Source organism: Meriones unguiculatus, chromosome 9 (assembly GCF_030254825.1).
Source record: "Meriones unguiculatus strain TT.TT164.6M chromosome 9, Bangor_MerUng_6.1, whole genome shotgun sequence".
Classification (NCBI taxonomy): domain Eukaryota; kingdom Metazoa; phylum Chordata; class Mammalia; order Rodentia; family Muridae; genus Meriones; species Meriones unguiculatus.
This window is the reverse complement of record NC_083357.1, coordinates 83,008,898-83,036,794: the sequence shown is the minus strand read 5'-3', so window position 1 is coordinate 83,036,794 and position 27,897 is coordinate 83,008,898. Positions and strand designations below refer to the sequence as shown.

Here is a 27,897-nt window from a genome sequence, read left to right as displayed (position 1 = left end):
CAGTGTGTAATGATCAGGGGCCATTTATGTAATTCCTGCCAAGTGATTTCAAGGAGACTCTAAATAGCTTTGTCTACAAGTGTGCTCAAACCCGAAACTTGCATACGAGGTTGTTAGTATAATCATTTTATAATATAAACATATGCTGCTAGGAAAGAAGCTAGATGGAACAGAAGCAGTATGGCCGAGATCACTGGAAGTATTAAAGTGTGACATTGAAGAACACTGGCCATGCAGGAACTACTTGGAGCTAAAGATTGTTTTTTGAGATACTGAGCTAGGAACATTTCCCGAATCCGCCACTGCTTGGCTTGATAGATGATGATGAAGAAGAAAACTACATCACGAAGACCTCTATATCTTTTTGGAGGTTAACAGACTGAAAGTGGCATCAATACAGCATTAATCTTCTCCAGAAACTAACAGTTTACAGTGTGTGCAGATTTTTGGCCAGCAAGATTTGAAGCAGCTTCAAGAGGAGCTCTGTCAGTGTCACCTATGAGCCACAGCTCAAATCAGATAACAGAACAGTATCCGCAGTGGCAGCCAAGGTCTTGGAGCTTTCTTCAAGCTTCTGGCGTTGAGGCACTATTTACTCCTACAGTTTACAGCATGGGGTGGGAAATTACCAACAAGGAAAGGGAACGATGTTGAAATAGGGCAATGAGAAGAATAGCTTACCATAGTGAATCTGTATTGTACAAATAAATCTCAGCTGCAGATGGAACAAATGTTTATGGCAGTTGCCTGTGTCTCTTGGGTGACAAGGGAATGTGTAACCTCAGGGGCTGCAGAGAAGAGGCATAGAGTTGATAAGTTGCTGAAGGCAGAATTAGAACCTGTTCCTCAAAAGCCCATTTATGATTAGAGAATTTGCAAATCTTTTTTTTTTTTTCAATGCAGTTTATTCAGGAACCTTGAACAGTCATCTGACCCTGGGGAAAGCCAGCCTACAGCTTAAATAGCCTCTGGGTAGCCAACCCAGGCGTGCCACGTGGGCAATGCAGATAGGTCCACATACATGGAAGCAAGCCAGATCCTCAGCCTTAGCCAAATGTGGAATTGTTCGTGACAGAGAGCACTCACCATCGGGAAGGTGGAAGGCGGAAACCAGCTCCATCTTTAAGGCACAGCATTCCGCAGCTCTCTACAGTTCCCCCTTTTTGTTTTAGATGCATCAGGCAAGAGTAGAGGTCTGATCTCTGATATTAGAAATAAATTGGGACTTTGTACAGATGTTCATTTAGGTGTCATCCATCCAAAGAGCATCAGACCCGTCTGATACCTTTTTCTCAGAGGCGGGACCTGGGGCATCAACCCGCATGCAATCAGACATGCTCTTCTCTGGGTCCAAAGCGGCTGACCCTGAGTGCAGTGCTTAGCCTCGAATCCTGAGCGTAACATTTTAGCTTTTTATGGTATCCAACCATGCTTGGGGCGAATGTCCTGCTTCAATGGCTGTAAAGGCCTGAATGATCATGGCTGCATCACACTGTTGTGAGACTCTAATCTTTTTTTAATTTCCTCAAGCCACCATAATTGATCACCATAGGTAGATGCCTGTAAATAACAAGTTTATTCTCTCCCATATACACAACTATAAATTGCAAGTGAAGGTGGTTGCTATAGTCCATCTTTCTGGAAAGATCCAAGGGAAAAAATATCCCCTATTTCCTGTGTGTTTTTATGTCTGCCAGCAGTCTTAGTGTTCCCTAGCTGTAGATATGTCAGTGTACATTCCCCATTTATTCTTTTTGCTGCCTTCTCTTGTGTCTGGGTAACTTATCCTCTTCTTCGGATCATCAGTCATTAGATAATTTGTTATGGAATTATTTCATATTGAGATAGACAACTCCATCTACAAACGCCCTGCTTCCAAGGAAGTCACATTCTGAGACTCTAGGATGATGTACATTTGGGGAGGAGGGGATTCCATTCAACCAGCTACAGTTGTTCTTATCGCTGCTCTTATAACCTCATGTAGGGATGCTATCATCTCTGAGTGTTATGAAGCAGTTAAGAGAAGTCACCCTACTAGTTATATCTGGAGTTCACTGCTGTTAAAACTGAACTTGTTTCATTTTGAGGGTCCTTGTTGACAATCTTGTAAAATTTCCTGTTCCTTTGTCATCATATCCCACTACAAAATGAGTTAAAATCCTCAGAATTGAAGGAATTTGTTACTTACAGATACAGTAGCTAATAGTTTTAGGCGGCAAAACAAAAATATAATCAATTTTAGCTAGTAAAGACATTTTAATAGGGGAGAAGTTGCTCTTTCAAATCATTACCAAAGCAGCTGGGATTCAAATGCCAGTTTGCTAGAGATGACATGAACTCTGTGGCTAGCTCTTTCACCACCCCCTGTGGGAGGAATGGCCTGGCTAGGCCACAGAGGAGGACATTTGCAGCCAGTCGTGGTGAGACCTGATAAGCTAGGGTCAGATGGAAGGGGAGGAGGACCTTCCCTATCAGTGGACTTGGAGAGGGGGAGGGCAGAGAGGACAGAGGAGGGTAGGATTGGGAGGGAATGAGGGAGTGATCTACAGCTGGGATACAAAGTAAATAAACTGTAATTAATATAAAAAATAAAAAATTTAATAAAAAATTGTTCACACACATCTGGCTGTACAGACATTAATATGCATCCAAACACAAGTCTGTTTAGATAGTATATTATTATAGAGTTTTAATTTGTATAGTCACCTCTATTTTAAGAATTTCCCACTTTGTTGCCCCAAACTGAAACTATAACCAAAGATTTATGTAGATTTGCATTTATGTATAATGTGTATGACATATTTGTGTTGTGTGTATGTGGCATATTTGTGTGTGATATGTGTATTGCGTGTGTGATAGTTGTAGTATGTGTTTATGTGTAGTATGTATGGGGTGTGTGTTATTTGTGTGGTGTGTATATGTTATGTATATACATAACATACATATGTGTATATGTATGTGTGAACTTCTATATAATTGAAAGCAATCTCTATACAATATTTATGCTTTTTATGAGTGTATAGCTAAGTGCTAGCAAAGCATTTCTGTGTGGAATTTTGAAGATAGATTCCAATTTTACTCTGCTTTAGCTTGAAACATTTTCTTTTAATTTACATTTTGAAATTTGACCCCAAAATTATTTTTGAAAAAGCAGTTACACCACCAAATAACCTTTAAATACAGCTGGGCTCCAGCAACTCTTCAAACACTGAGCGCTCATTTTTTCAAGAGTTATTTGCTGGCTATATTCAAAACAAATATCTCAACCTAGAGTTATTAAGGTATGCCATAAAATACGAGTTAATGTATGATAACAGCTACATACTATAGAAACATCAGAAATTATGTTGACTCTAATTCATATGTGAGACTAAAGAATGCATGAATAATTTGACACGTGGAAGAGTAATATATGTGTAACCATCCTCTCTCTGCTCAGAAAGGTTCATCCTTATTATACATTTAAATTGATCAGTCACTAGTGAGACATATTTGTTCTATAAATATGTCAGTAAATATCATTGAAATAGCAGGTTCTTAGCAAATAGCTTTCACAGGACTATACACTTAGTGAAAAAAAAAAAAAGAATCAGGGCCTAGCAATTGTTTGTGATGTTTTGAACCTATAATGAATGAACTCTCACTCCCCAAGAGACATAGAAAAATATTGAGCTAGATATTTGTCAAAGGACAAGGCTTTCCTGGTGGGAGCCTCGAAGGAAGGAAGGAAGGAAGGAAGGAAGGAAGGAAGGAAGGAAGGAAGGAAGGAAGGAAGGAAGGAAGGAAGGAAGGAAGGAAGGAAGGAAGGAAGGAAGGAAGGAAGGGGAGAGAGAAAGGAAAGAAAGGAAAGAAAATCTAGCATGAGTATACCATTGTTAGACAAAGCTTTTGACACAGGCCCATATTGGGAACTGGAGAGCTATACTCACAAAGGTCTTTGCTTTCTGGAAATGTGTATTTTAGGTGTGAGTATAGCACATAAAGCACAGAAAAAAGATTGTATATGTACATCACTTGTCTAGCTCTCAGTGAGCAAGGCACTGATGGATGGCTATAGCAGAATGTCATCAGGAATCATTGTATTATCTATCTTTCCTTCTTTATCTATCTTCCTTCTATCTTTATCTACCTTCCTTCCTTCCTTCCTTCCTTCCTTCCTTCCTTCCTTCCTTCCTTCCTTCCTTCCAAGAAGAGTAGTATTGAGTTGTATTCCATGTCCTTGGGCTGTCTAGTCTCAGGTTCTTGGTTACCCACACAGTGTCGACAGTGGGTTCTCATAGAGTAGATCTTAAGTGTTAACCAAATCAGACTAATGTTGCTTAGTTACTCCCGCAAACTTTGTGCCACCATTGTACTAACTTATTTTGCACCCGAGACACCATTGAGATCAAAAGGCTTATGTTGGAGTTGGGGCTTATATTTTTCCTTTGCTAGTGTACAGAATACCTTCCTGTACCAAAGACACTCTCGCATAGAGGTGAAGACACTTAGAGGCACAAGCTTGACATCTTCATGTTCAATGAGTTATGTGGATGTTATCTTCCGTGATTGGGGCATTACCATCCATTTGTGGTGAACAACAGTCTATATTTGGTAACAGTCTAGATTGTTTGCCAGTTCTCATAGGACACCTTTGGTCAACAATTGAGATTGGGTCATATGGAAGCGGGAAGCAGCAGTTGGTGTTCTGCTACAGTGGTAGGGGTGAGACTGAGGATTGGGTTTGGAAGAGAGGAAGGCAAGGTTAGGATCCACAACCTTCTTCCCTGGGCCAAGTGGCCTGCAATTCTTAGTGAATGCCTGATGGAGTTTGGGACAGGAGTGGGGGAAGATCTGTGTGATCCACTGGAGATGTGGGCAGGGAGGAAAGAGGTGATGCAGGAGGTGGTGTGTGCTGCAAAGCTGGGGATTAGATTGGTGGATTGGGTTTGGAGGAGAGGAGTAGATGAAGATCTGTAGTTAGCTTCCCTGCTTCCATGACTGGGCCATTTATGCTTAATATTTACTCTGTGGCACACTGAAAAGTAGTACCATCACCCTATTGGACATACAAAACTCTTACATGACTTGAGGTACCGTTTTGAATATGGATACAGTCATCCCTTCTATGAACTTCTGATTTAATTTTACCTTTTCTCAAGTTCTTGCATTTGAGCATGATTTCCTGCTAGTTATATTTCCTGCAATTTTACTCACAGAATATTTTCTCCATTTAAAGTCCACATCATTCTTTCAGAGAAGGCTTATTTGTTCTCCCCATACGAGAGAAATGCTGCAGCAGAAATACTTGTTCCCTGTTTCCTGAGGTGACTTTTAAGATCTCCCCATTTGTTTTGCAACTTTCATACTCCATGTCATTCAACAAATGTAGGATTCTCTTTGGCAGCATGACTCAAAAAACAAGACAAAACAAACAGCAACAACAAAACCAAATATATCCATTTGCATGTGACATAGCCTAGAACATTATTAATTTTTATCTTCATATTACCATTTTATCCTATATTCTAATAGATGTGTTTTGTTTTACATTCAACTGATATTCAGGATTAAAATACCACTAAGGTTTATTTATATCTATCTTGTCCAGCTGGCTATTATTATATTTAATTTGATATCCATAAACTATTTTGCATCTATTATCGCGTTTACCAAGGAAAAGTTGATTTTTTTTGATAGTCTGAAACTTTTTTCTCACTTAAAAATATTTCTATCGAAAAAAGTTAGTGCAAACATTTAACTTGACAGTGGTAATAAGGTTTAAGTGTTTTATAAAGAAATTATTTTTTATGTTATATCATAGTTTATAAGAATGAATTTAGGATTATTTAAATAGTTTGTTAGTAAATGATAATCAAGACTCATGAATATTCATAATGGATTTTTTCATTGCAAAGATTACTTAAATATATGTAATTTCTAATCTTTTATAATTATTTCATCATACTAAGTTATGGTATTTTGAAAACCTTACATTCAAAATTGGTTTCAGTTTGAATGTTTATAGTGGTGATTTAAGTTTTATTCTGATGCTTCTTCACTACTGGTATATACTTGTCATAATGACATAATGCAGGGTGATAGATGTTAATGAATTAGATATTAAATCTGCTGTTTTTATGCTTTATTTCTAATAATTTTATCAAGAAATTCAAATTTCATTTCCTCAACAAACATTTCAGTATCTGCCCATATGCTATATCACTGGAGAAACAAGTAAATGAAATAAGGTGTCCTCTTTTTTGTTGTTGTTTTGCTTTGGAAAAAAAGAAGAAAATTTAATAAGAATTGTAATTAGGTGAACTGTTAGCACCTTCAGTCACATAAATGAGGCTCACTTGCATTTTGCTGATTGCAGAGGATCAAACAACTGTGAGGTGCCCAATGTAGCACCTTGTTTTCAGTACTTCCAGCCTCCAGCCTCGGGAACAGAACTATGTAAAGCACTAATTTGGTAGAATACACCAGTTGCAAATTTTGAGACACTGTGTGGTTCTAATACTAGAAAGCACACCTTCTAGGGGACTTGATGGGGTTTTAAATTTTGTTCTGATCCAAGATTAGAATGATAAAGTAATGGAATGGGCAATGCGTGTAGATACATGTCATGTATGGATGAGGGGCAAGATGGATGATGACTGTGAATGGGAGCAACAGAGCTAAAAATATATAGCTAGTCTAGTCTAGTGTATTCTCAGTACTAGTCTGACCTAGATCAGCCACATTTTGGTTATTTCCCAGTTCCCATACGCAGATGTTAAGAAACCACAGTCATTTAGGTATTAGTTACTGTGGAAATCTATATGCACAGTGCGGACATGGTGTTGGAGAGAATCTTCACTAAAATAGTCAAATCAGAGTGCCTTACAGTATTTTAGGCAACTTTGGTAACTGCTCTGTTTTTATTATGTTAATCCTAAGTAATGATAAATGGTTCATTTCTTAGTTGAGAGATGGGACAAAGTTGAAAGGTGAAAGATAAGAAGGAATTTCTAAGAATCTTGAAATGTATAGCAAATTCAGGGTTGACAGCTGTCTGGACTTGAAACCGGCACTTTTCTATTGCTGGAGCTAAGAACCAAATCAGTGCCTTTGGCTTGCTAGCCAATCTCTCAAACACTGAGTTAAATCCTCAGCCCCATCGGGAAGGTGGAAGGCGGAAACCAGCTCCATCTTTAAGGCACGGTATTACGCAGCTCTCTACAGTTCCCCCTTTTTGTTTTAGACGCATGAGGCAAGAGTAGAGGTCTGATCTCTGATATTAGAAATAAATTGGGACTTTGTACTGATGTTCATTTAGGTGTCATCCACCCAAAGAGCATCAGACCCGTCTGATACCTTTTTCTCAGAGGCGGGACCTGGGGCATCAACCCGCATGCAATCAGACATGCTCTTCTCTGGGTCCAAAGCGGCTGACCCTGAGAGTGCAGTGCTTAGCTTCGCATCCTGAGCGTAACATTTTAGCTTTTTATGGTAGCCAACCATGCTTGGGGAGACTGTCCTGCTTCAATGGCTATAAAGGCCTGAATGGTCATGGCTGCATTACGCTGTTATGAGACTCTAATCTTGCATATATACCACTGGCAAACCAAGGAGACCAACACCAGAAGGCCTGCTAACGCTCCCATGCCCGCCCATTCCTTCAGATGATTCATGGCTGCAGCAATCCATGATGATAATCCTCTGGCTAGTCCTGCATTCACTCTGGTAGAATTTACCGTGACAATGGCCACTCTCAGTTGCTCCATCGTAGTATCGAATTCTCCAGTCCAATTACCTAAAATATAGCTAGACAATTGTTTAGACAGATTTGCAGCACAGGGAAAATTCTCATGTTGTATGTTAGTGACTCAAAGTCCAGCATACTTTCATTGACAGCCAAGTTGAGCGATTTGCCATAGGGTATCAATTTGCTCCTGCACGAGGTCAATCCTCTGATTGAACACCATCAAGCCTCCTTTTAGTTGAGCATTAATTTCTTTTTGTACATCTAAGGCATGAGCTACATTGGCTAAAAGATTATTCAGGGTCTGAGCAGTCTGCACATGAGTGCTCTCTGTCACGAACAACTCCACATTTGGCTAAGGCTGAGGATCTGGCTTGCTTCCATGTATGTGGACCTATCTGCATTGCCCACGTGGCATGCTGGGGCTGGCTACCCAGAGGCTATTTAAGCTATGGGCTGGCTTTCCCCTGGGTCAGATGATTATTCAAGGTTCCTGAATAAACTGCATTGAAAAAAAATAAAAAAATAAAAAATAAATCAGAAAGAAGGAGAGGAGGACCTCCACTTGGGGAGGGGCATGCATGCAGAAAGGGGGAGGTGGGTGGGGCCGGGAGGGGAGGAGGGAGGGGCTTATGGGGGGATACAAAATTAATAAAGTGTAATTAATAAAAGTTAAATAAAAAGAAATAAATCCTCAGCCCCAAAACTGGCTACTTAAACAGATATCATCTCCTGAGATTGAGACAGGGTTCTTGTAGACAGTATGCTCTCTAGGTCATACACAGGTGCACCTGTACATTTCTACTTCCTTGAGGGTATGTAGTTGAAAATTCCCTTATCTATTTGAAATTTCCCAGGAAAAACAATCATTGACCCCTAAGGGTAAAATTTTGTTCAAAGATGAAAGAAACTGTTTATAGAAGTATAGGAATTGCTGGAAAAGAAGCAGAGATTCTTAAAACTCTTTAGTTTTATCTAATGGATTGCTCCAACGGTTAGACTGAATTTTATTAGCCTAGAATTTACACACTGCCTTTCTCTTCCAAATGTGTTTTGGTCCTTACTTAAAAGCTAGCAGTGAGAGAGGTTGGTCAATTACATTTAAATTCACTTAACTACAGTGTACGAGTAATGTAATCAGAGTGCAGATGAAGCAGATGAAATGGCTTAGTAGGATCTCTGTCTGTAGAGTAGCCACAAGCACTATTCTAAAAGGTAGCTTTCTTATTCCTGCTGTTAGCCTTACATGTGCCCCCAAGCACCTCTAATGTTTTTCTCTGGAACGCAGCATCTTTAGACTGATTTCCACAATTTCACACTTTCCTCTTGACCTGTAGCGGAGTGGAAGTGATGAACACAATGGCTTTCTTATTGTTTCTTACATTTTGGCATGGCTTATTTTGAGTTTTTGGCATTTCTTATTCATTTCTACAAATAAGAAAATCATAATATATTCTCCCATTTCCCAAAAAAGGCTTCGTCCTATGTGAGAAGTTAAATGTCAGTGAGGTAAAAATATGAGATGGGATATTCTGTTTTCACTGGTGTTGAAACTGAACATAAAAGATTTGCTTCCCATCACAAGAAAAGAATCCACATTGCACTGTACAGGATAGTTACAGAAGCCATCTGTTCAGTGTATTAAGTATTTGAGTAAAGGATGAATTCTTCTCACATCCCTCCCTTTCTTTACCTTGTAATAGGTAAATAAAGACAGAAGCAAAGAGGCTAAGGGAGCTTCCAGGTCTGTGAACCTGGGAAGGTGGCATTCCTAAAAAGATCAGGGAACTCTCCCAATCCTCCTGCCCTCTGTAGTAGGTGTCTCCTTATTTGGGTTATTACTTTGTTTGTCCAGTTTAACAACATGGTCACTATAAGGTTTGTGCTCTCCCGAGTTCATGAACCATCCCAATAAACATTGGTACTTTAGGGAAGAGCCTTGTATAGATCCTAAAATTTTGAGCTACTTCAGCAGTATTTATGACTGATTGCCTGGTTTGAAATTGGCACCTGAAATGAAGGTTGCCTTGTGTTCTGAATGTGCCACTAACTTTCTATAATTAGTGTTAGCCTAAGGTTGAATTGTAAGGAATCGAGTTGTAAAGGGTTAAGAGACTCAGTTGGTGTTGGAAAACTCTATGTGGTACAAGAAAGGAGCAACCTAAGCATATAGCAACAAGCCATCACTAACACCTGCAGCTATATTGTCTTCCAGTCCTTGTTTTGTGTCTTTTGGTTTCCAAGTGTCAACACAGACTCATAGTTGCTGAATAACAGGGTCAGTAACCATTCTCTATTCTTTCTTTAGAAAGTTTACAGGTGATTCAGAAATGTTTATACTTACAGATCTTTGGAACTGTTTATGATAAAGCTTTAAAACTCATGAACACATTTTATTAAGTAAATATGTTCAGTCAAGCTTCAGGTTGTACATCTGTTTTATGCTATATATTAGGCACATTTCCCAACATCTTCCTGGTATCCCTTGATTTATGATGGTCCTCAGACTCATATTTGTTGTGTTAGATTTTTTCTAATATTTTAAGCATATGTTTTTATTCAATCTTAGGATATCACTTAAGTATTCTTTTATAAAAAGTAACATTTCACTTTTCAGTTTTTTTATGCCTTTATTGCACAATAAACCTCAGTTTCCTCATTTTGGAAACTGGGAACACTAATGCTACCTAGATTATGATGCTTTTCTGAGTATTAAGGTATACAGGAGAGATCATGCATACATCAATACTCAGCAAAGGCTACTTTCATTGATACTGTTTATACTGTAGTACAACTGCAGTGATTACTACTTGGTTGTAGTAGCAGGAAACTTTTCAAAGTATAATACGTAGTAAACAGTTGGTAAGCGAATTTAAGTTTTCCTGACCACTTACTTGACTAATAAAAAAATGTTTTTTTTTCTTTACATAATAGCATTTTCAAAGTATGAAAGCAAATGAGCCACCAGTGAGATTTCTTGAGAAATTATAAAGCAGATGCTAATGACACATTAGAAGGGTGATAAAATAGAAGAGGAGAATGAAAGGTATCTTTTTTGTAATTCACAGGGAGAACTTAGAAAGTAGCAAAATAAGCATTTGAAAGTAAGAAAAGTAAATGAAGCATTATAGCTGTGCTCAAATAGAAACTGTGGTTGTGGATACATTGATGAGCAGAATAAGATGATACATTATCATTAAGAGCAGTGTGCAGTAACATGCTAGCTGGCAGCAAGAATTAGCTACAATCAGTTATTAGGTTAACTGCTATTACAGTGGAAACATTCCATGCAAACCATTGTCTGTTACTTTTTTTAAATTGCTAGGTAAAACTGAACCCACAGCCTCCTGTAAACTAAATATGTGCTCCGTCTCTGGGCTACATTCTTAGCCCTATCTCATTTTGAAAATTTTGCATAAGATATACATCAGAAACTTAAAAGAGAAAAGAAAAAATAAATCATAAGGAATAATGGACATTTATATAAATTGAGAATGGCTTCCCCATGGTGTAAGCCAAGGCTATAGTACCATTCTTCAAAAAACATACCTGTAACTCAGAAATTTTATCTAACAATTAAGTTGTTAATTAAAATAAAGGTATATGTTAAGATTTTGTTAAATGCTGTTCATGTGTGATTGGTTGTTTTATATTCAACTATATAAAACAAATGCAACTTTATGTTCTAATACATCATTTTTTCTTCATTTTTTTCTTGATGCACATTTTATACCAAGAACGTAAGCCATAATTGTTGATTTTTGTTGTGCTTGTATGTTTTTTTTTCCCCCTTAAAACAGTTTCCTGGGCATTTGGGTTACTAGAATGGGTATGTTCACACTTATAAGTAAAACTTGTACTCATTCCTCAGGATTAATTCACTTAAAAAAATGAAAGGGATTAATGTGTCTGGTTTTATGTATCACTCTCCTCTAATTCACTGATAGGCAAAGTCCTCTTCTCCTACTGTCTGACTCTAGTCTGGGTCACCTGGAAAAAGTGATCAATGAGCAGGCAACTGAGTTCATGTCAGAGACTGTCTCTTCTCACCTTACTAGGGAACTGAGACTGATAGGTCTATGGGTTACATCTGAGCAGGGGGTCTAGGTCGTCTCTATGCATGGTTGTTGGGTGATGAGTCATTCTCTGTATTCTTCCCTGGGCCCAGCTATTCAGTTTCAGGAGGTCCCATTTATTGATTGTTGATATTAGAGCCTGTGCTCCTGGTGTTCGGTTCAGGAAGTTGTCTCCTGTGCAAATTTATTCAAGTCTCTTCCCCACTTTTTCTTCCAACAGATTTAATGTGTCTGGTTTTATGTTGAGGTCTTTGATCCACTTGGACTTTTTGTTGATGTTTATTAATATTTAATATTGAGTTATCTTTTAAGCCTAATAGTGATTATTTCTAAACCAGCTGTGTACCCAAATAACCACACAGAGACTAGGACTCATTTAATTGCCTTAGAAAACAATGCTGGGCAATAATTATTTTATCCTAAATCTCCAAGTCCACATTGCTTCCTCCCTTTCAGATTTACCACATTATACTTACTTTTTAGTCATATCTTTGGTCCTGATGTTTTTTTGGCCTTTCGTCTGGGATTTCTCCTCCCGCTTCTTTTCTTTCTCCTCCCCTTGGAACCAGGATGTCCCAACCTATTCTCTCCTTTGCTCAGCATTGGCTGCTTGTTTTTATTGGCAATACCAAGAACAAATGGTAGCGTGTTTATACAGACTTGAGACAAGTGATGCTTAGAATAATGCAGTGCAAATGAAATTGAAAACAGAGAGTGGGGTATAGAAATCAGCATTTGAATAAACAGGGGTAAATTGTATATATTCCACAAGAACTTTATACCAACAACTTTACTTTTGTGCCCAGTGGGCATTTTTGTACATATGGACATCCAGTTTAACTATCAACAGTTGTTGAAGATGCTTTCTTTCCTCCATTTTATGGTTTTGGTTTCTTTGTCAAAAATAAGGTATTCATAGGTGTATGGGCTTATTTCTGGGTCTGCAGTTCCATTCCATTGGTCCTCCAGTCTGTTTCTGTGCTGGTTCCATGCAGTTTTTATTACTGTTGCTCTATAGTACAGCTTGAGATCAGGGATGGAGATACCTCCAGAAGTTCTCTTATTGTTACGTTGGTTTTAGCTACTCTGGAATTTTTTTATTTTTCTAATGAAGTTGAGAATTATTTTTCAAGGTTAGAAAAGAATTGTGTTGGTATTTTGATAGGAATTGCATTGAATCTGTAGATTGTGCTTGGTAGGATGATCATTTTTACTATGTTAATCCTACTAACCTTGAGCATGGGAGATCTTACCATCTTCTGATTATCTTCAATTTCTTTCTTTAGTGACTTGAAGTTGTTTTTTGTTGTTGTTGTTTTGTTTTTTGTTTTTCTTCTTGTTTTTGGTTCTGTTTTTTTTCTTTTCTTTTTCTTTTCTTTTTTTTTTTTTTTTTTTTTCATACAGACCTTTCACTTGCTTGGTTTGAGTTAACACCGAGGTACTTTGTTATTTGTTGCTATTGTGAATCGTAAATTCTTTCTCACCCCTTTTGTCTTTTGTATATAGGAGAGCTACTGGTTTGTTTTTTTGTATTTGCTTTGTTTTTTTGTTTGTTTGTTTGTTTTTTATTTTTTTATTAGTTAAATTTTATTAACTCTGTATCCCACTCCCTCATTCCCTCCCAAACCTTCCCTCCCTCCCTCATCTCCTCCCTGCCCCTTTCCAAGTCCACTGATTGGGGAGGACCTCCTCCCCTTTTATCTGACCCTGTTTTTATCAGGTATCTTTAGGACTGGCTGCAAAGTCTTCCTTTGTGGCCTAGCAGGAATGTTCCTCCCTTGAGGGGTGGGGAGGTCAAAGAGCCTGCCATTGAGTTCCTGTCAGAAATAGTCTGTTCCCCTTACTATGGGAAACCAGTTGCTTACTGAGATACCACAGTCTTCATCTGAGCAGAGGTTCTAGGTTATATTCATACATGGTCCTTGGTGGAGTGTCAGTCTCATAAAAGATGCCTGTGCCCAGATATATTTGGTCATTGTGGAGCTCCTATCCTTTTCACATCATACAAACTTCCCCTTCTTTCATATGGTTCCCTGTACTCTGCCGCAGGTTTAGTTATGATTCTTACTGTCTGCATTGATACACTGCTAGGTAGAATCTTTCAGGGGCCCTCTGTGGTAGGCTCCTGTCCTGTTACTTGTTTTCTCCTATGTCCAATGCACCTCCCATTTGTCTTTCTAAGTGAGGACTGATCATCTTACCCAAGGTCCTCTTGTTTATCTTCTTTAGGTATATAGATTTCATTATGTTTATCATATCTTATAGGACTATATGAGTGAGTATATACCATGTGTGTCTTTCTCCTTCTGGGACACCTCACTCAGAATGATCTTTTCTAGATCCCACCATTTGCCTGCAAATTTCATGATTTCCTCCTTGATTGCTGAGTAGTATTCCATTGTGTAAAAATACCACAATTTCTGTATCCATTCCTCCATTGATGGACATCTGGGTTGTTTCCAGGTTCTGGCTATTACAAATAAAGCTGCTATAAACATGGTTGAGCAATATCCCTTTTGTGTACTTGAGATAAATTTGGGTATATACATAGCAGTAGTATAGCTGGGTCTTGAGGAAGCACTATTCCTAATTTTCTGAGAAAGCGCCAGATAGAATTCCAGAGTGGTTGTACCAGTTTACATTCCTACCAGCAGTGGAGGAGGGTTCCCCTTTCTCCACAACCTCTCCAGCATGTTTTGTCGCTTGAGTTATTCATCTTAGCCATTCTGATGGGTGTAAGGTGAAATCTCAGGGTCGTTTTGATTTGCATCTCCCTGATGTCTAAGGATGTTGAGCATCTCTTTAATGTTTCTCTGCCATTTGATATTCCTCTGCAGAGAATTCTCTGTTTAGCTCCGTATCCCATTTTTTAATTGAATTACTTGATTTGTTGCTTTTTAACTTCTTTAGTTCTTTATATATGCTGGATATCAGCCCTCTGTCAGATATAGGGTTGGTGAAGATCCTTTCCCAGTCTTTAGGCTGTTGTTTTGTTCTGACGATAGTATCTTTTGCTTTACAGAAGCTTTTCAGTTTCATGAGGTCCCGTTTATTGATTGTTGCTCTTAGAGCCTGTGCTGTTGGTGTTCTGTTCAGGAAGTTGTCTCCTGTGCCAATGAGTTCTAGGCTCTTCCCCACTTTTTCTTCTAACCAATTTAGAGTATCTGGTTTTGTATTGAGGTCTTTGATCCACTTGGACGTTAGTTTTGTGCAGGATGATAAATATGGATCTACTTTCATTTTTCTGCATGTAGACATCCAGTTGGACCAGCACCATGTGTTGAAGATACTGTCTTTTTTCCATTGTATGGTTTTGGCTGCTTTGTCAAAAATCAAATATTCATAGGTGTGTGGGTTTATTTCTGGGTCTTCTATTCGGTTCCATTGATCCTCCTTTCTGATTTTATGCCAATACTATACCGTTTTTATTACTTTTGCTCTGTAGTATAGCTTGAGATCAGGGATGGAGATACCTCCAGATGATCTGTTGTTTTACATGATCGTTTTGGGGATTCTGGGATTTTTGTTTCTCCATATGAAGCTGAGAATCTTTCTTTCAACGTCTATAAAGAACTGTGTTGGTATTTTAATGGGAACTGTATTGAATCTGTAGATTGCTTTTGGCAGGGTGGCCATTTTCACAATGTTGATCCTACCAATCCATGAGTTTGTTTGTTTTTTGAGTTAATTTTGCATCCAGCCACTTTGCTGAAGGTATTTATCAGCTGTAGGAGTTCTCTGGTAGGACTTCTAAGGTCACTCATATATACCATCTTATCATCTGCTAATAGTGATAGTTTGACTTCTTCTTTTCCAATTTGTATCCCCTTTGTCTCCTTTAGTTGTATTATTGAAATCAAGTGGACCTAATAGATTTCTACAGAACTTTTCACCCAAACACAAAAGAGTACGACACCTTTTTCTCAGTACCTCACAGAACCTTCTCCAAAACTGACCATATAGTGAGGCACAAAGCAAACCTCAACAGATACAAGAAGACTGAAATAATCCCTTGTATCATATCAGACTACCATGGTCTAAAACTAGACCTCAATAATAACAGAAAAAGCAAAAAGCATACACTGTCATGGAAACAGAACAACTCTCTACTCAAAGACTGCTGGCTCAGGGAAGAAATAAAGGAAAAAAATTATAGAGTTTCTAGAATTCAATGAAAAATGAAGGTGCAGCTTAACCAAACTTATGGGACACAAAGCAGTGCTAAGAGGAAAGTTCATAGCACTAAGTGCCTTCATAATGAAATTTGAGACATCTCATATAAGCAATTTAATGGCATACCTGAAAGCACTAGAAAAAGAAAAAAAAAAGTAGCCACACCCAAAAAGAGTAGACAGCTGGAAATAATCATACTCACAACTGAAGTCAATATTAGAAACAAAGGGAACAGCTCGACTAATGAAAGAAACCGAGTGCTGGTTCTTTCAGAAAAATCAGCAAGATCGACAAACCCTAATCTAAATAATTAAAAGGCAGAGGGACACCATTCATATCAACAAAATCAGAATTAAAAAGTGAGACATAAGGACAGATACTGAGGAAATCCAAGGAATCATTAGGTACTATTTCAAAAGCCTATATGCCACAAAATTTGAAATTCTAAATGAAATGAACAAATTTTTTTGATAGATTACTTTCACCAAAGTTGAAACAAGACCAGATAAATAAATTAAGTATTCCTATATCTCCTAAGAATAAGGCTCAGATGGTTTCAATGCAGAATTCTACCCAACCTTCAAAGAAGAGCTAATTCCAATATTCTTCAAACTATTTCACAAAATAGAAAGATCTCTACCAAACTCAGTCTATGAGGCCAGAGTTACCTTGATACTTAAACTACAGAAAGACCCATCAAAGAAAGAGAATAAAACAGACCAGTGTCTCTTATGAACAGTCATGTAAAAATACTCACTAACTGAATCCAAGAACACATAAAAGGTATCATCCACCAAAACCAAGTAGGCTTCTTCCCAGGCATGCAAGGGTGGTATGATATATGGAAATCCATCAATGTAACCCAACATATAAATAAACTGAAAGGGAAATAAACCTCACATAAATCTCCTTAAATGCTGAAAAAGCATTTGATGAAATCCAGCATGTCCTCATGTTTTACATTTTGAAGAATTCAGAGATACAGTGCACATACCTAAACGTAGTAAAGGCAATATACAGCAAGCCTATAGCTAATATCAAATTAAATGGAGAGAAACTTAAATCATTCCCACTGAAATCAGTGACAAGGCAAGGCTTTCCTTTCTCTTTATCTCTTCAACATAGTACTAGAAGTCCTAGCTAGAATGAGAATTAATTCTTAATGCTCACTGTTGACTGTAAGGCCAATTCATGCTGTAGATGCCTCCGTTTTCTTGGTTACTATGTGGTGTTCATGTATACTGTGAGAGCAGACTATTCAAAGATGGACCCTGTCAGTGATTGGATAATAAATATAAGTAGTGCTCAGGTATGGTTATAGAAAGACTTTGACATCTTAAATGCCCTCTTCTACCTTTTCTTGCCTATGAGAGATTAGTTTGACCAAAAGAAAAACTTTTCCTACAACTTTCCCAACTGTTCCCCAGTTCTCTCAGATATCTTGGAAAATGTAACAATTATATTTGAGTTCAATATTTTAAATAATGAACTTCTTCACATGTGACTAGATTTTTCTGTTATGTTTGTAGTGGTTAACATGTCTGTTCTTAATTATTTTTTTTGTGCAGTTGGATCACGTAGAAACTTCTTCTGTTTCCCAATTTTTATAAAGACTATCTTGTTTGATTACCTATGTCTGGAATTAAAAATCAAAAGGCTAAAAATTAAAGTTGATGAAATTAAATGTTTTAGGGTGAATTTTCTTACTATGAGGTTTTAACAAATGTTTTGTTGCTAGATTGTTTTACCTTTTATATATTATAATTTTGTCCTTTCAAGGCATTTAATATGCTCTCTTCTAGTCTCGGTAGAAATGCTGGAAAGGAATTTGAAGCAGATGGGAAGGCAGCTTCAACAGCTTGAGAAGGATTTGGAAACCTTTCCCCCTCCTGAGGACTTGCATGACAAGTTTGTGATAAAGATGTCCATATCCTTTGATATCTAAATAAGTCGGTAGTCAACTGGATTTATAATTTTTTTTAATGTTTTCAGTGTGCTTGTATAGCTAAAGTTCATTATATAGTGCCAAATTATCAAGGATTTAACTTTTATCTTTCAGGTAAATTAACCAAGGTGTATTTTATCATAAATGCACACCAAGAACTTCTATTTTCTTCTTGTCTTTTTGAATAATAGAATGTTTTTTTTTTTTTTCATATCTTGTTCCTTCTGTTTGCCTTATTTCGTCTGATAAAGAATGTTAAAACTTAATTTGAGGAAGTTTGAATCTAATTTCATGAAATGTGATTTAGCTACTTTTGAACTATTTCAGGAATTAGATATAGACTATAAAATCTCAGCATGACTGATCAGCTCAAGGGCTGATATACATTAGAAATTAACCGGTTACATATAATGTAATGTTTCCTTTAGAAACACTTGCCCATTCCAAACTAGAAAAAGAGCTTGTGTGTGTTTCCTCCTAATTCAAAATGAGATTGAGAAGAGTGTATGCTAATTAATAGCATGAAGCTTATTTCTCATTTGATTTACAGCTTGCTTTATATTCACTTATCTTGGTTATCAGTAACTTCGTAGCTTAGTCTCTAATTAGTAATTGAAGTAATGAATCTCCTTTTTTCCTGAAGTAATGTTGAGTTGCCATGCAGACCACCAGACCACCGTATGAAATCAGCAACGGCTATCTTTTCTTTCGTAATGAAGTATTGTTATAATGCATTATTAAAATCCCATATGGATATCTGAATTCTATATGAAAGGACAACCCAGTTTTTAAAGAAGGACTTGAAAATAGACTTTCCTAATATTTTCTATTGATGTACTTGAAATTAATTGACATCCTCTTTCTACTTCTCCTTTGAGATTTAGTGAATCAGAAGATTATTATTTGGTTTGTCATAGACTTTATTGCATGTGCTTTCAGCTTAATTGTGAATTAGTTCAATTTTGTCTTGCTTCTTGGTCTATATCAGGAAATATCATAAAAATGCACTAAGTAGCAGTCCGTTAAGGATAATGTGTTTGTTTCCTCTTGAATCTTATCTTCTACCCAGCTGCTTTTAAAGAGGTTGTTTCTGTAAACTTGTTAAGGATTTCTCCTTCCTTTTTCTTTTAAGAGTAAAGATTAAGTAGATATCTGTCAGAAGTATTGATTTTCACTATTGTTTCAACTGAAAAATTATGCATTTTAAGATAAATGTGTTGTAGTTATATTTGTGTAGTTATTCTTGGATTTGTTTCTTGGTTATTTTATCATGTTAGCACGAATGTTATGTGACTTTGTGGGTTTTTTTTGTTTTGTTTTGTTTTTTAATCCATAAGTATTGTTAACAGAACTTGTTGCATTTTGTTTTCTATAGATATAAATAGCATCTAAAATTTTTTTTTGATCCCATGTAGCTTTTGGTCATACACTATGAGTAGCTAATTAGGAAGCTTGGGTTTCTCAAACTAGCATGAGTTCCTGAGGTTGGAGGAAAATCCTGCTCAGCAGCCAGTCTCAGGACATACCCCTGCCTGTATTCATATGACAAAGTACTGAGTGATGTCGGCTTCCTGAAAGGTGTGCAGCTCATAAAACGCAGCCAGCATGAAATCAGAACCAGGAAGGATGAGGCTTTGCTGGAAACAGTTTTTCATTCGGAGCAAAATTACACTCCATGGACAGGAGAGCTACTATATCCTGTCGCTAAATATCACAACCTAGAAGCCTCTAATGAACTGATTAGCATTCATGTGTCTCTTGGAAGTCAGATATATGAACAGTTGGTGCACTTTGCTATTGACAAAGCTTATAATCATAAATATTCTTTGCCAAGATTAAACTGTACTCATTTGCTTTTCATCTTAGTTAGACATACTAGTTTTGAAGTAATTAAATTCATTCATTGCAAGACTTTGTTTACTTTAATTAGGACTGACAAGTCAGATTTTGAATATTAAATGCATTTATACAGAACTTATTAAAACGGCAAATTGCGAGCTTCCTGGATCTTAGAAAACAAAAAATGCACAATGAATAAAAATGTACTAACTAAAGTTTGTTATTAACACTCAAACTTTGTTTATGTTTTATGACTAAATGCTTATGAGTTGAAGCCCATATGAAATAGTTAGTTCTTCAACCAATTCTGGAGTAATATTGTATGTCATTTAATTTGTTAAAAATTCATCTTTACAAGTATATATTTTTCGGTCTTTTGTTGTTGTTTTGTTTCAAGATAGGATTTCTCTGTGTAGCCCTTGACTGTCGTAGTTTCTATTTGTAGACCTCAAACTCACAGATATCTGCCTGCCTCTGCCTCCCTGAGTGCTAGGATTCTAGGCTTGTGGCATTACTCCTGGATACAGTAAATATTTACTTTGAGCAATTATGATTCAATAAGTTATTAAATAATCGATTAATTGTGGTATTTTTTATGTTTTCATTTTATTTACTTTTTTTATTAATTACTGTTTAATCACTTTGTATCTCAACTGTTGCCCCCTCACCTGAACCCTCCCAAACTTACCTTCCCTTCCTTTTCTTCTCCCATGCCCCTCCTCAAGTCTACTAATAGGGGAGGTCTTCCTCCCATTCACTCTGACACTAGTCTATCAGGTCTCATCAGGACGGGCTTTATGGTCTTCCTCTGTAGCCTATCATGGCTTTTTCCCCCTCAGGGGGAAGTGATCAAAGAGCAAAAAATTGAGTTCATGTCAGAGACAGTCCCTGCTCCCATTACTGGGGAACTCATTTGGACACTGAGCTGCCCTGGGCTGCATCTGTGCAGGGATTCTACGTTATCTTCATGCATAGTCCTTGGTTGGCGTATCAGTCTGAGAAAAGACCCCTGTGCCCAGATTGTTTGGTTCTGTTGCTCTCCTTGTGGGGCTACTGTCCCCTCCAGGTCTTTCCATGTATGCCTTCTTTTGTAAGATTCCATGCATTCTGTCCAAAGTTTGGCTCTGTGATTCTCAGCATCTGCTTTGATACCCTACAGTGTAGAGCCTTTCAGAGTCTCTGTGTAGTAGGCTCTTGTCCTGTTCCTCCTTTTCTCCCTCTTCTAATGTCTGTCCCATTTGCCTTTCTGAATGAGGATTGAGCATCTTACCCAGGATCCTCCTTCTTGCTTAGCTTCTTTAAGTGTACAGATTTTAGTATGTTTATTCTATATTATATGTCTAATATCCACTTATAAGTGAGAATATATCATGTGTGTCTTTCTGCTTCTGGGATAGCTCACTCAGGATGAACATTTCTAGTTCCCACCATTTGCCTGCAAATTTCATGATTTCCTTGTTTTTAATTGCTGAGTTGTATTCCATTGTGTAAATGTACCACAATTTCTGTATCCATTCCTCAACTGAGGGACATCTGGGTTGTTTCCAGGTTCTGGCTATTATGAATAAAGCTAACACGAACAGCAAATGTTCTTGTATACTTGAGCATCTTTTGGATATATTTTCCCAGGAGTGGTGTAACTGGATCTTGAGGAAGCACTATTCCTAATTTTCTGAGAAAGTACCAGATTGATATCCAAAGTGGTTGTACAACTTTACATTCTCATGCGTAGTGGAGGAGGGTTCCACTTTTTCCACATCCTCTCCAGCATGTGTTGTCACCTGAGTTTATCATCTTAGTTGTAGTATTTAAAGAAATAGATTGTCTTATTTAGGTCTCCTCTTACTGTGATGAAACACCATAACCAACAAGCCTGTTGGGGAAGAAAGGGTTTATTCAGCTTAACACTTTAGAGCCATTCTCTATCCTTGAGAGACGTCAGGGCTGGAAATCAAACAGGGCAGGATCCTGGAGGCAAGAGCTGATGCACAAGCCACAGAGTATGCTATTCACTGGCTTGCTCCACCTGGTTTGCTCAACCTGCTTTCTTATAGAACCCAGGACCACCAACCCAGGAATACAACCACCCACAGTGGGCTGGGACTTTTCCCATCAATTACTAGTTAAAAAAATGCCTTACAGCCAGGTCTTATGGAGGCATATTCTCAAATGAGGTTCCCTCCATTCAGATAACTCTAGGCTGTGTGTCCAGTTGACATAAAACTAGCCAGCTGGCAGATACAGTTTTCTTTTATGAGACTTTACTAATGTCATTCATTCATACAGTGTTCTTATTCTTAGAGAATATTTTCACCAAGTATGTTTGCATCTTTCCACAAAAAAAAAAAAAATATATGTTTGTGGTACATCATTTAAATGAATACACAGTTATTTCAAATGCCATCAGCCTTTTCATAGTATTATTTTCTAGTTTCTAAACCTGGCCAGAACTATAATTAATTGAATAGCTCCACAGTAAACATTTATATAATAAATATAAAACATAATTTGAAGTATGCTCAAAAGCAGGTGTATGAAGATATGTGAGATGTGCATTCTTATCACTGAGAAACATGAGTAAATGCCTGGGTTTATGCTGGATGCTACCTGTTCCTTTCTTTGGACTTAAATTCTGCATTCTTTCTTTCATTCTTTCAGAAAACCAGCAAATAGATCATAGAGCATGCCCTTCTCTTCCCTCCCTCCTCTTCATCTCTTAAGAAAACTTAATTTAGGTATCGGATGGGTCTGATGCTCTTTGGGTGGATGACACCTAAATGAACATCAGTACAAAGTCCCATTTTATTTCTAATATCAGAGATCAGACCTCTACTCTTGCCTGATGCGTCCAAAACAAAAAGGGGGAACTGTAGAGAGCTGCGGAATGCTATGCCTTAAAGATGGAGCTGGTTTCCGCCTTCCACCTTCCCGATGGTGAGTGCTCTCTGTCACAAACAACTCCACATTTGGCTAAGGCTGAGGATCTGGCTTGCTTCCATGTATGTGGACCTATCTGCATTGCCCACGTGGCATGCTGAGGTTGGCTACCCAGAGGCTATTTAAAGTGGGCTGGCTTTACCCATGGTCCAATGATTGTTCAAGGTTCCTGAATAAACTGCATTGAGAAAAAAAAAAAAAAAAAAACTTAATTTACGAGACATATATATATATTTGTATTTAGCACAAATTATGTGAAATTTTTGATACTTTTTCATGTGTCATCATCGAAATCCAACTTCTTCCCTACCTCCCTTTCATTTTTGGTTTAGTTTTTGTATAAGATAGCATTGCATGTTTTTGAAATTACAGAGTAGATGTTAAAACTAGTCCAGTAAATTCATCATATGATTTCTATCTACAATATTTAACATTGTATGTAGAAAGAACATTTTGTAGGAAAAGGATCTAAAAGCTTGTGTGTGTGTGTGTGTGTGTGTGTGTGTGTGTGTGTGTGTGTGTGTGTGTTAGGGTTGTTGTCAAAGAAGTAAAGCTACATTATAATGTGTGAAATAGTGCTGTGTACTCATGACCTAACTGAAGAATGGGGGGATGGGTTATTGAGTAAACGGACTTTGTTTTCTTGAATTTCTTTGTGTTGCCACTATCTGTTTGCAATTTTTCTTTATTTGTTCTTCATTTTTATCACTTATTCATATTGGCTTTTAAAGATTTGCTTTAAATATCTCCCTCCTGGTTTTCCTTGAATCTAATTTACGGTAAGCTTACTCCATCGGCCAAAAGCTTAGGGTTCTGTTTTTATACATAATGACCTACTTCTTTTAGCTGAACACATTCCTAGCCAGGATTTTCTCCTTTCTCACATCTGTCTTGCTGTGTAACAAAGGAAACTTTCATTTGTTTCATTTAATTATGTAGGGAGGTTTTTGTCTTTTTATACTTATTTGTCTCTACATTGTATAATGTACATTTCATGACCACAGAGTCTTGTTAAAAACTGTTCTGTCTAGCCTAGATGGACAGGGACCTTAGGAATATTTCCTGAAATGGTTGTCTAGATCCTGGATTCTAAAATGAGTTTCTCAAAGATATTAGGTATATAGATTTCACTGAAGTTGGTTCTTGAACATTATATTAATGGAAGGATTGTGATTCCATGTGTGTGCATGTGCATCTGTGTACCTGTGTAAACAGCATTCATGCATACACTTGTGTACACGTTTAGAGCTTTGTGTATGTGGAAGCTAGAATTTGATTTCTGGTATCTTCCTCAGTATTTCTCCAACGTATATTTTGAGATGGTCTCTTGCTAAACCTAGAGATTACCTCATATGGCTAGGTTGGTTAGACAGTGAACTACAGGTATATAACTCTTTCTGCCTCCTAGCTCTGGAATTATATATCTTTGCCACTGCCCTGGCTTTTTACATAGGTTCGGGTATCCCCACTTGAGACCTCACTCTTCTTGCACAACAAACACTTTACCCACTTGAGCCATTTCCCTATTCCATGGAACCAGTGTGTTTGTGAAGATGGCAATAGTGGTCTGTGAACAAGGTCGTCTCTATCTGTGGAAGAAGCTCGACGTTCAACAATAGAAGTAGACAAGGGCTACAGTCCCAAGCTGTGCTTTAGCTAGCTCTAATGACTTGTTTTGAGATCATATGAACATGGATCTGCACCTCGTGTGTCTTCCAAGTAGAACAATTACAGTGATTCAAGCTGAAATATGTGAGGAATTCTTCATAGTTTTGATAAAGACAAAGGAAAAATAGATTTCTCAAAACATGATATAGATGTAGTGTGTGTGTGTGAATAATTTTGCATTGTATCAGAAGTGTTTTATGTTGCATGTTGCCTATGTTTTTGTGAACTAATTAGAATTTGATGCTAAGAAAAATGATACAGCTAATTATTACTAATAAGCACACATTTACTGCCTTTTCTTTCCTTTTTTTTTTTTTTTTTTTTTTTTTTTTGCGACAGAAATTGACTTTGAAACCTAGGCTAGCCTCAAATCCATAGTGTTAATCCTGGATCAGCCCACCTAGTGCTGAGTTTACAGATGTGAATCAGCTTGCCAGTCTTAGATACTTTGTCCAAGTGGGGTTTAAGAGTTACCACAGAGGACCTCTGAAAAACTATAACTAGCATGGTATCAAAGCAGATGCTGAGACTCATAGCAAAACTTTGGGCAGAGTGCAGGGAATCTTATGAAAGAAGGCAGAGATAAAAATACCTGGAGGGGACAGTAGCTCCACAAGGAAAGCAACAGAATTGAAAAATCTGGACACAGGCGTCTTTTCTGAGACTGATATTCCAACCAAGGACCCTGCATGGAGATAACCTAGATCCCTGGCACAGATATAGCCCATGGCAGCTCAGTGTCCAAGTAGATACCCTAGTAAGGGGAACAGGGACTGTCTCTGACATGAATTCAGAGGCTGGCTCTTTGATCACCTCTACTTGAGGGGGGAGCAGCCATACCGCGCCACAGAGGAAGACACTACAGCCAGTCCTGATGAGACCTGATAGGCTAGGGTCAGAGTGAATGGGAGGAGGACCTCCCTTATCAATGAACTTGGGAGATGCATGGTAAGAGATGAGGAAGGGATGTGGGATTGGGAGCAAATGAAGGAGGGGGCTACAGCTGGGATAGAAAGTGAATAAACTGTAATTAATAAAATGATTAAAAAAGAGTTGGTACAAGGACATCTTGTTTTGGATCTTCTTTGAGATGATAATTATTCGTTCACTGTCCCGTAAAAGAGGGGACTTTCGGCTCTAAAGTAGTATACTTTATTCATATAACCAGTTACTCTGCTCTGCCCGACAGTTGTTTCAAATGTCTAAGGATTAATTTCGCTATTTCCAAAATTTTCTTAGTTTAATCATGGCTGACTTTATTATTATTTTGGGTAATTCCCATTATTCGAAGCTCCACTTCATTTCATTTTGGAGCAAATTGTATTATACATAATAATAAGAAGAAAAAATCAACTTTAAAACTTCCTGGCTGTTAGGACAAAACTATGTCATTTTCTTAGTTCTGGCTCTTAGTCATGTTTTCCATCCCATCTTTTAATATAATTGCACTCTTGCCCTAAGTATATGCAGGTGTACTTCTGATGTTTCCTTACTTACAGTTCTTACCTCAAAATAAAAACACTATTGCTTTATATTAAACTGTTTAACAAATGGATTGTTGGCAATCCATTTTCCTACATGTTGGGAGAAAATGAATAGTATTTGTGCTATGGTTATCATTAAAACTCAAAGCCGAATATCAGTTATATGGGCAGAAAAGGAGAGTGGTATAGAATCAGTCAAAGACCCTCGACAAAGCAGCTTCTTCCTAAACCATTACATTATATCTCAACTCTGTGTCCAAGTGTCTCCTTATTTGCCGTTTTATGAATGGAATGTCTTTAACTTTCCACCTGACACCTTCGGAGGAGGTCCTTCCCTCCAAGATTCAAATAACACATTGTTACAAGTGTCTTTGGGCAGCATGACTTATATGCTAAGAGTCTCTCATCAGAGTATGGTGTGATGAATTTATATCAGATGTTACCAGCAGGGTTTGGTTTTGTAGTGAAATTAAAAATAGTCTGTGGTCGGGTTTTTGAAATATTTTCTACTACTTGTGACTTACCATTCTCATATTACTATAGTGACTTTCAGAATTGTATGATTTCTATTGTCAGAAATTTCTGTTGTCAGAAAGTGAAAGCACAATTCCTTATATCTGTCTCTAACTTTGCCCACTATGTTTTGTGTGTGCAAGCATAAATTTCAATCATGTAATTTGTAGTTGAGGAAACTAGGAATCTTATAGACAAGAATTTAAGTCACCAATACTCCTGCATAATGAAGTTATTAGTTAACTTATAAAACCATCTTGCTTTTAAAATCTTCAGTATAAATTGAGTAAGTGGCCAGTAACAATATCAAATGTTATCTATATTCCCAACTTTGTATATTTCAAAAATTCTTAACTAAATATATACAGCTTTGTCATCAGTGCAAAAGAGCAGTATGAAAAACTCTCCAAGCTACTTGACAACATGACACAATTGTACCAGAGTGCCATGCGCTACTATGCTGTTGACATGAAGAAGGTTTCTGTGGAAGAGTTTTTTAATGACTTGAACAACTTCAGAACTACATTCATGGTATGGGAAAATCTTTCTTTTGCTTCCTGAAAAGTGTTCCTGTAATACTTTTTTTGCCTGTTCTCTCTGTTACTGTGTTATTTAATTCTGTTATTGGTTTTTGCAGTGAAACCTACCTTTGCTGGTATTGGGTATTAGCATTAAATTTTTCAAATTTTAAATCTTTTGAAAAATATGTGGTTTGTTCCCTTTGGGCCTTTTTAAACATGAAACTGTAATCAGAAAATTTGATTGAAAACGTGACAAATTCTGATGGTTTTCATACAGGCCCCCTCCTGGCTGATTACAGAGTACATTTATAATAAGTTTTTGGCTATGAATTTGCTTCTTTATGCTTAAGATCAATTTGTATTTTTGTGGTATAATTTTACCAAATTCCATGCAGCTCCTGCGAAGCTTTTTTTTCCCCTCTTTTTTTAATGCATTGTACAATAAGCTCCCTGCCATTTCCCTTTGAGTAGGTTTTACATTCCTACAGTTTGCTTCAGACACTTTAATAGCGAGGTCAGGTCTTTGAGGTAGAATCCTTTCATTTAAGTATTAAAAAGATCTTTTGAAAAGTATTAGCTGATTAGCTGGGGAAAAAAGCCACACACACATATTAAAGTGAGAAGGTATTGTTGCTTCCCTTGGGAGACGGGGGATTCAGTATGGCAAGGGAAAAACTCTTATAAATGGGGAAGTCATTTTTATATTTCAGCAAATGTTTGTGAGGATTAAAAAGTTTTGAAGTATAAAGAAAAAGAAGATCGGGTTTCAAGAGCTGCTTTTTAAATCTCAGGCAAACTTTATTGCTAACTTTGTTGGATTTGGTTATAATTGCATAAAAATGAATTGATGACCTTTTAATGAAAACCCCCATTTATTTGCTAACACTTCTCATTCTGTTTTCTCCCAAAATTCAGTGGTCCTTTAAATTGTTTTAATTAGTGGCTATGTACTAACTCTGTCTTCTTATGATAGACACATGTGTGTGTGCACTTTCTGTGTAATACACTGTTTTGA

General features: G+C 37.3%; 1 protein-coding gene across 1 annotated transcript in view; it reads left to right on the top strand.

Annotated features, from left to right (window-relative positions):
• The window catches only part of Diaph3 (diaphanous related formin 3), a 485,489-nt gene that overhangs the window by 285,315 nt on the left and 172,277 nt on the right, over positions 1–27,897 (top strand). Inside the window, 2 exon segments of the mRNA XM_060391498.1 lie at positions 17,778–17,903; positions 26,729–26,892. Coding sequence (XP_060247481.1) covers positions 17,778–17,903; positions 26,729–26,892 — 290 coding nt within the window.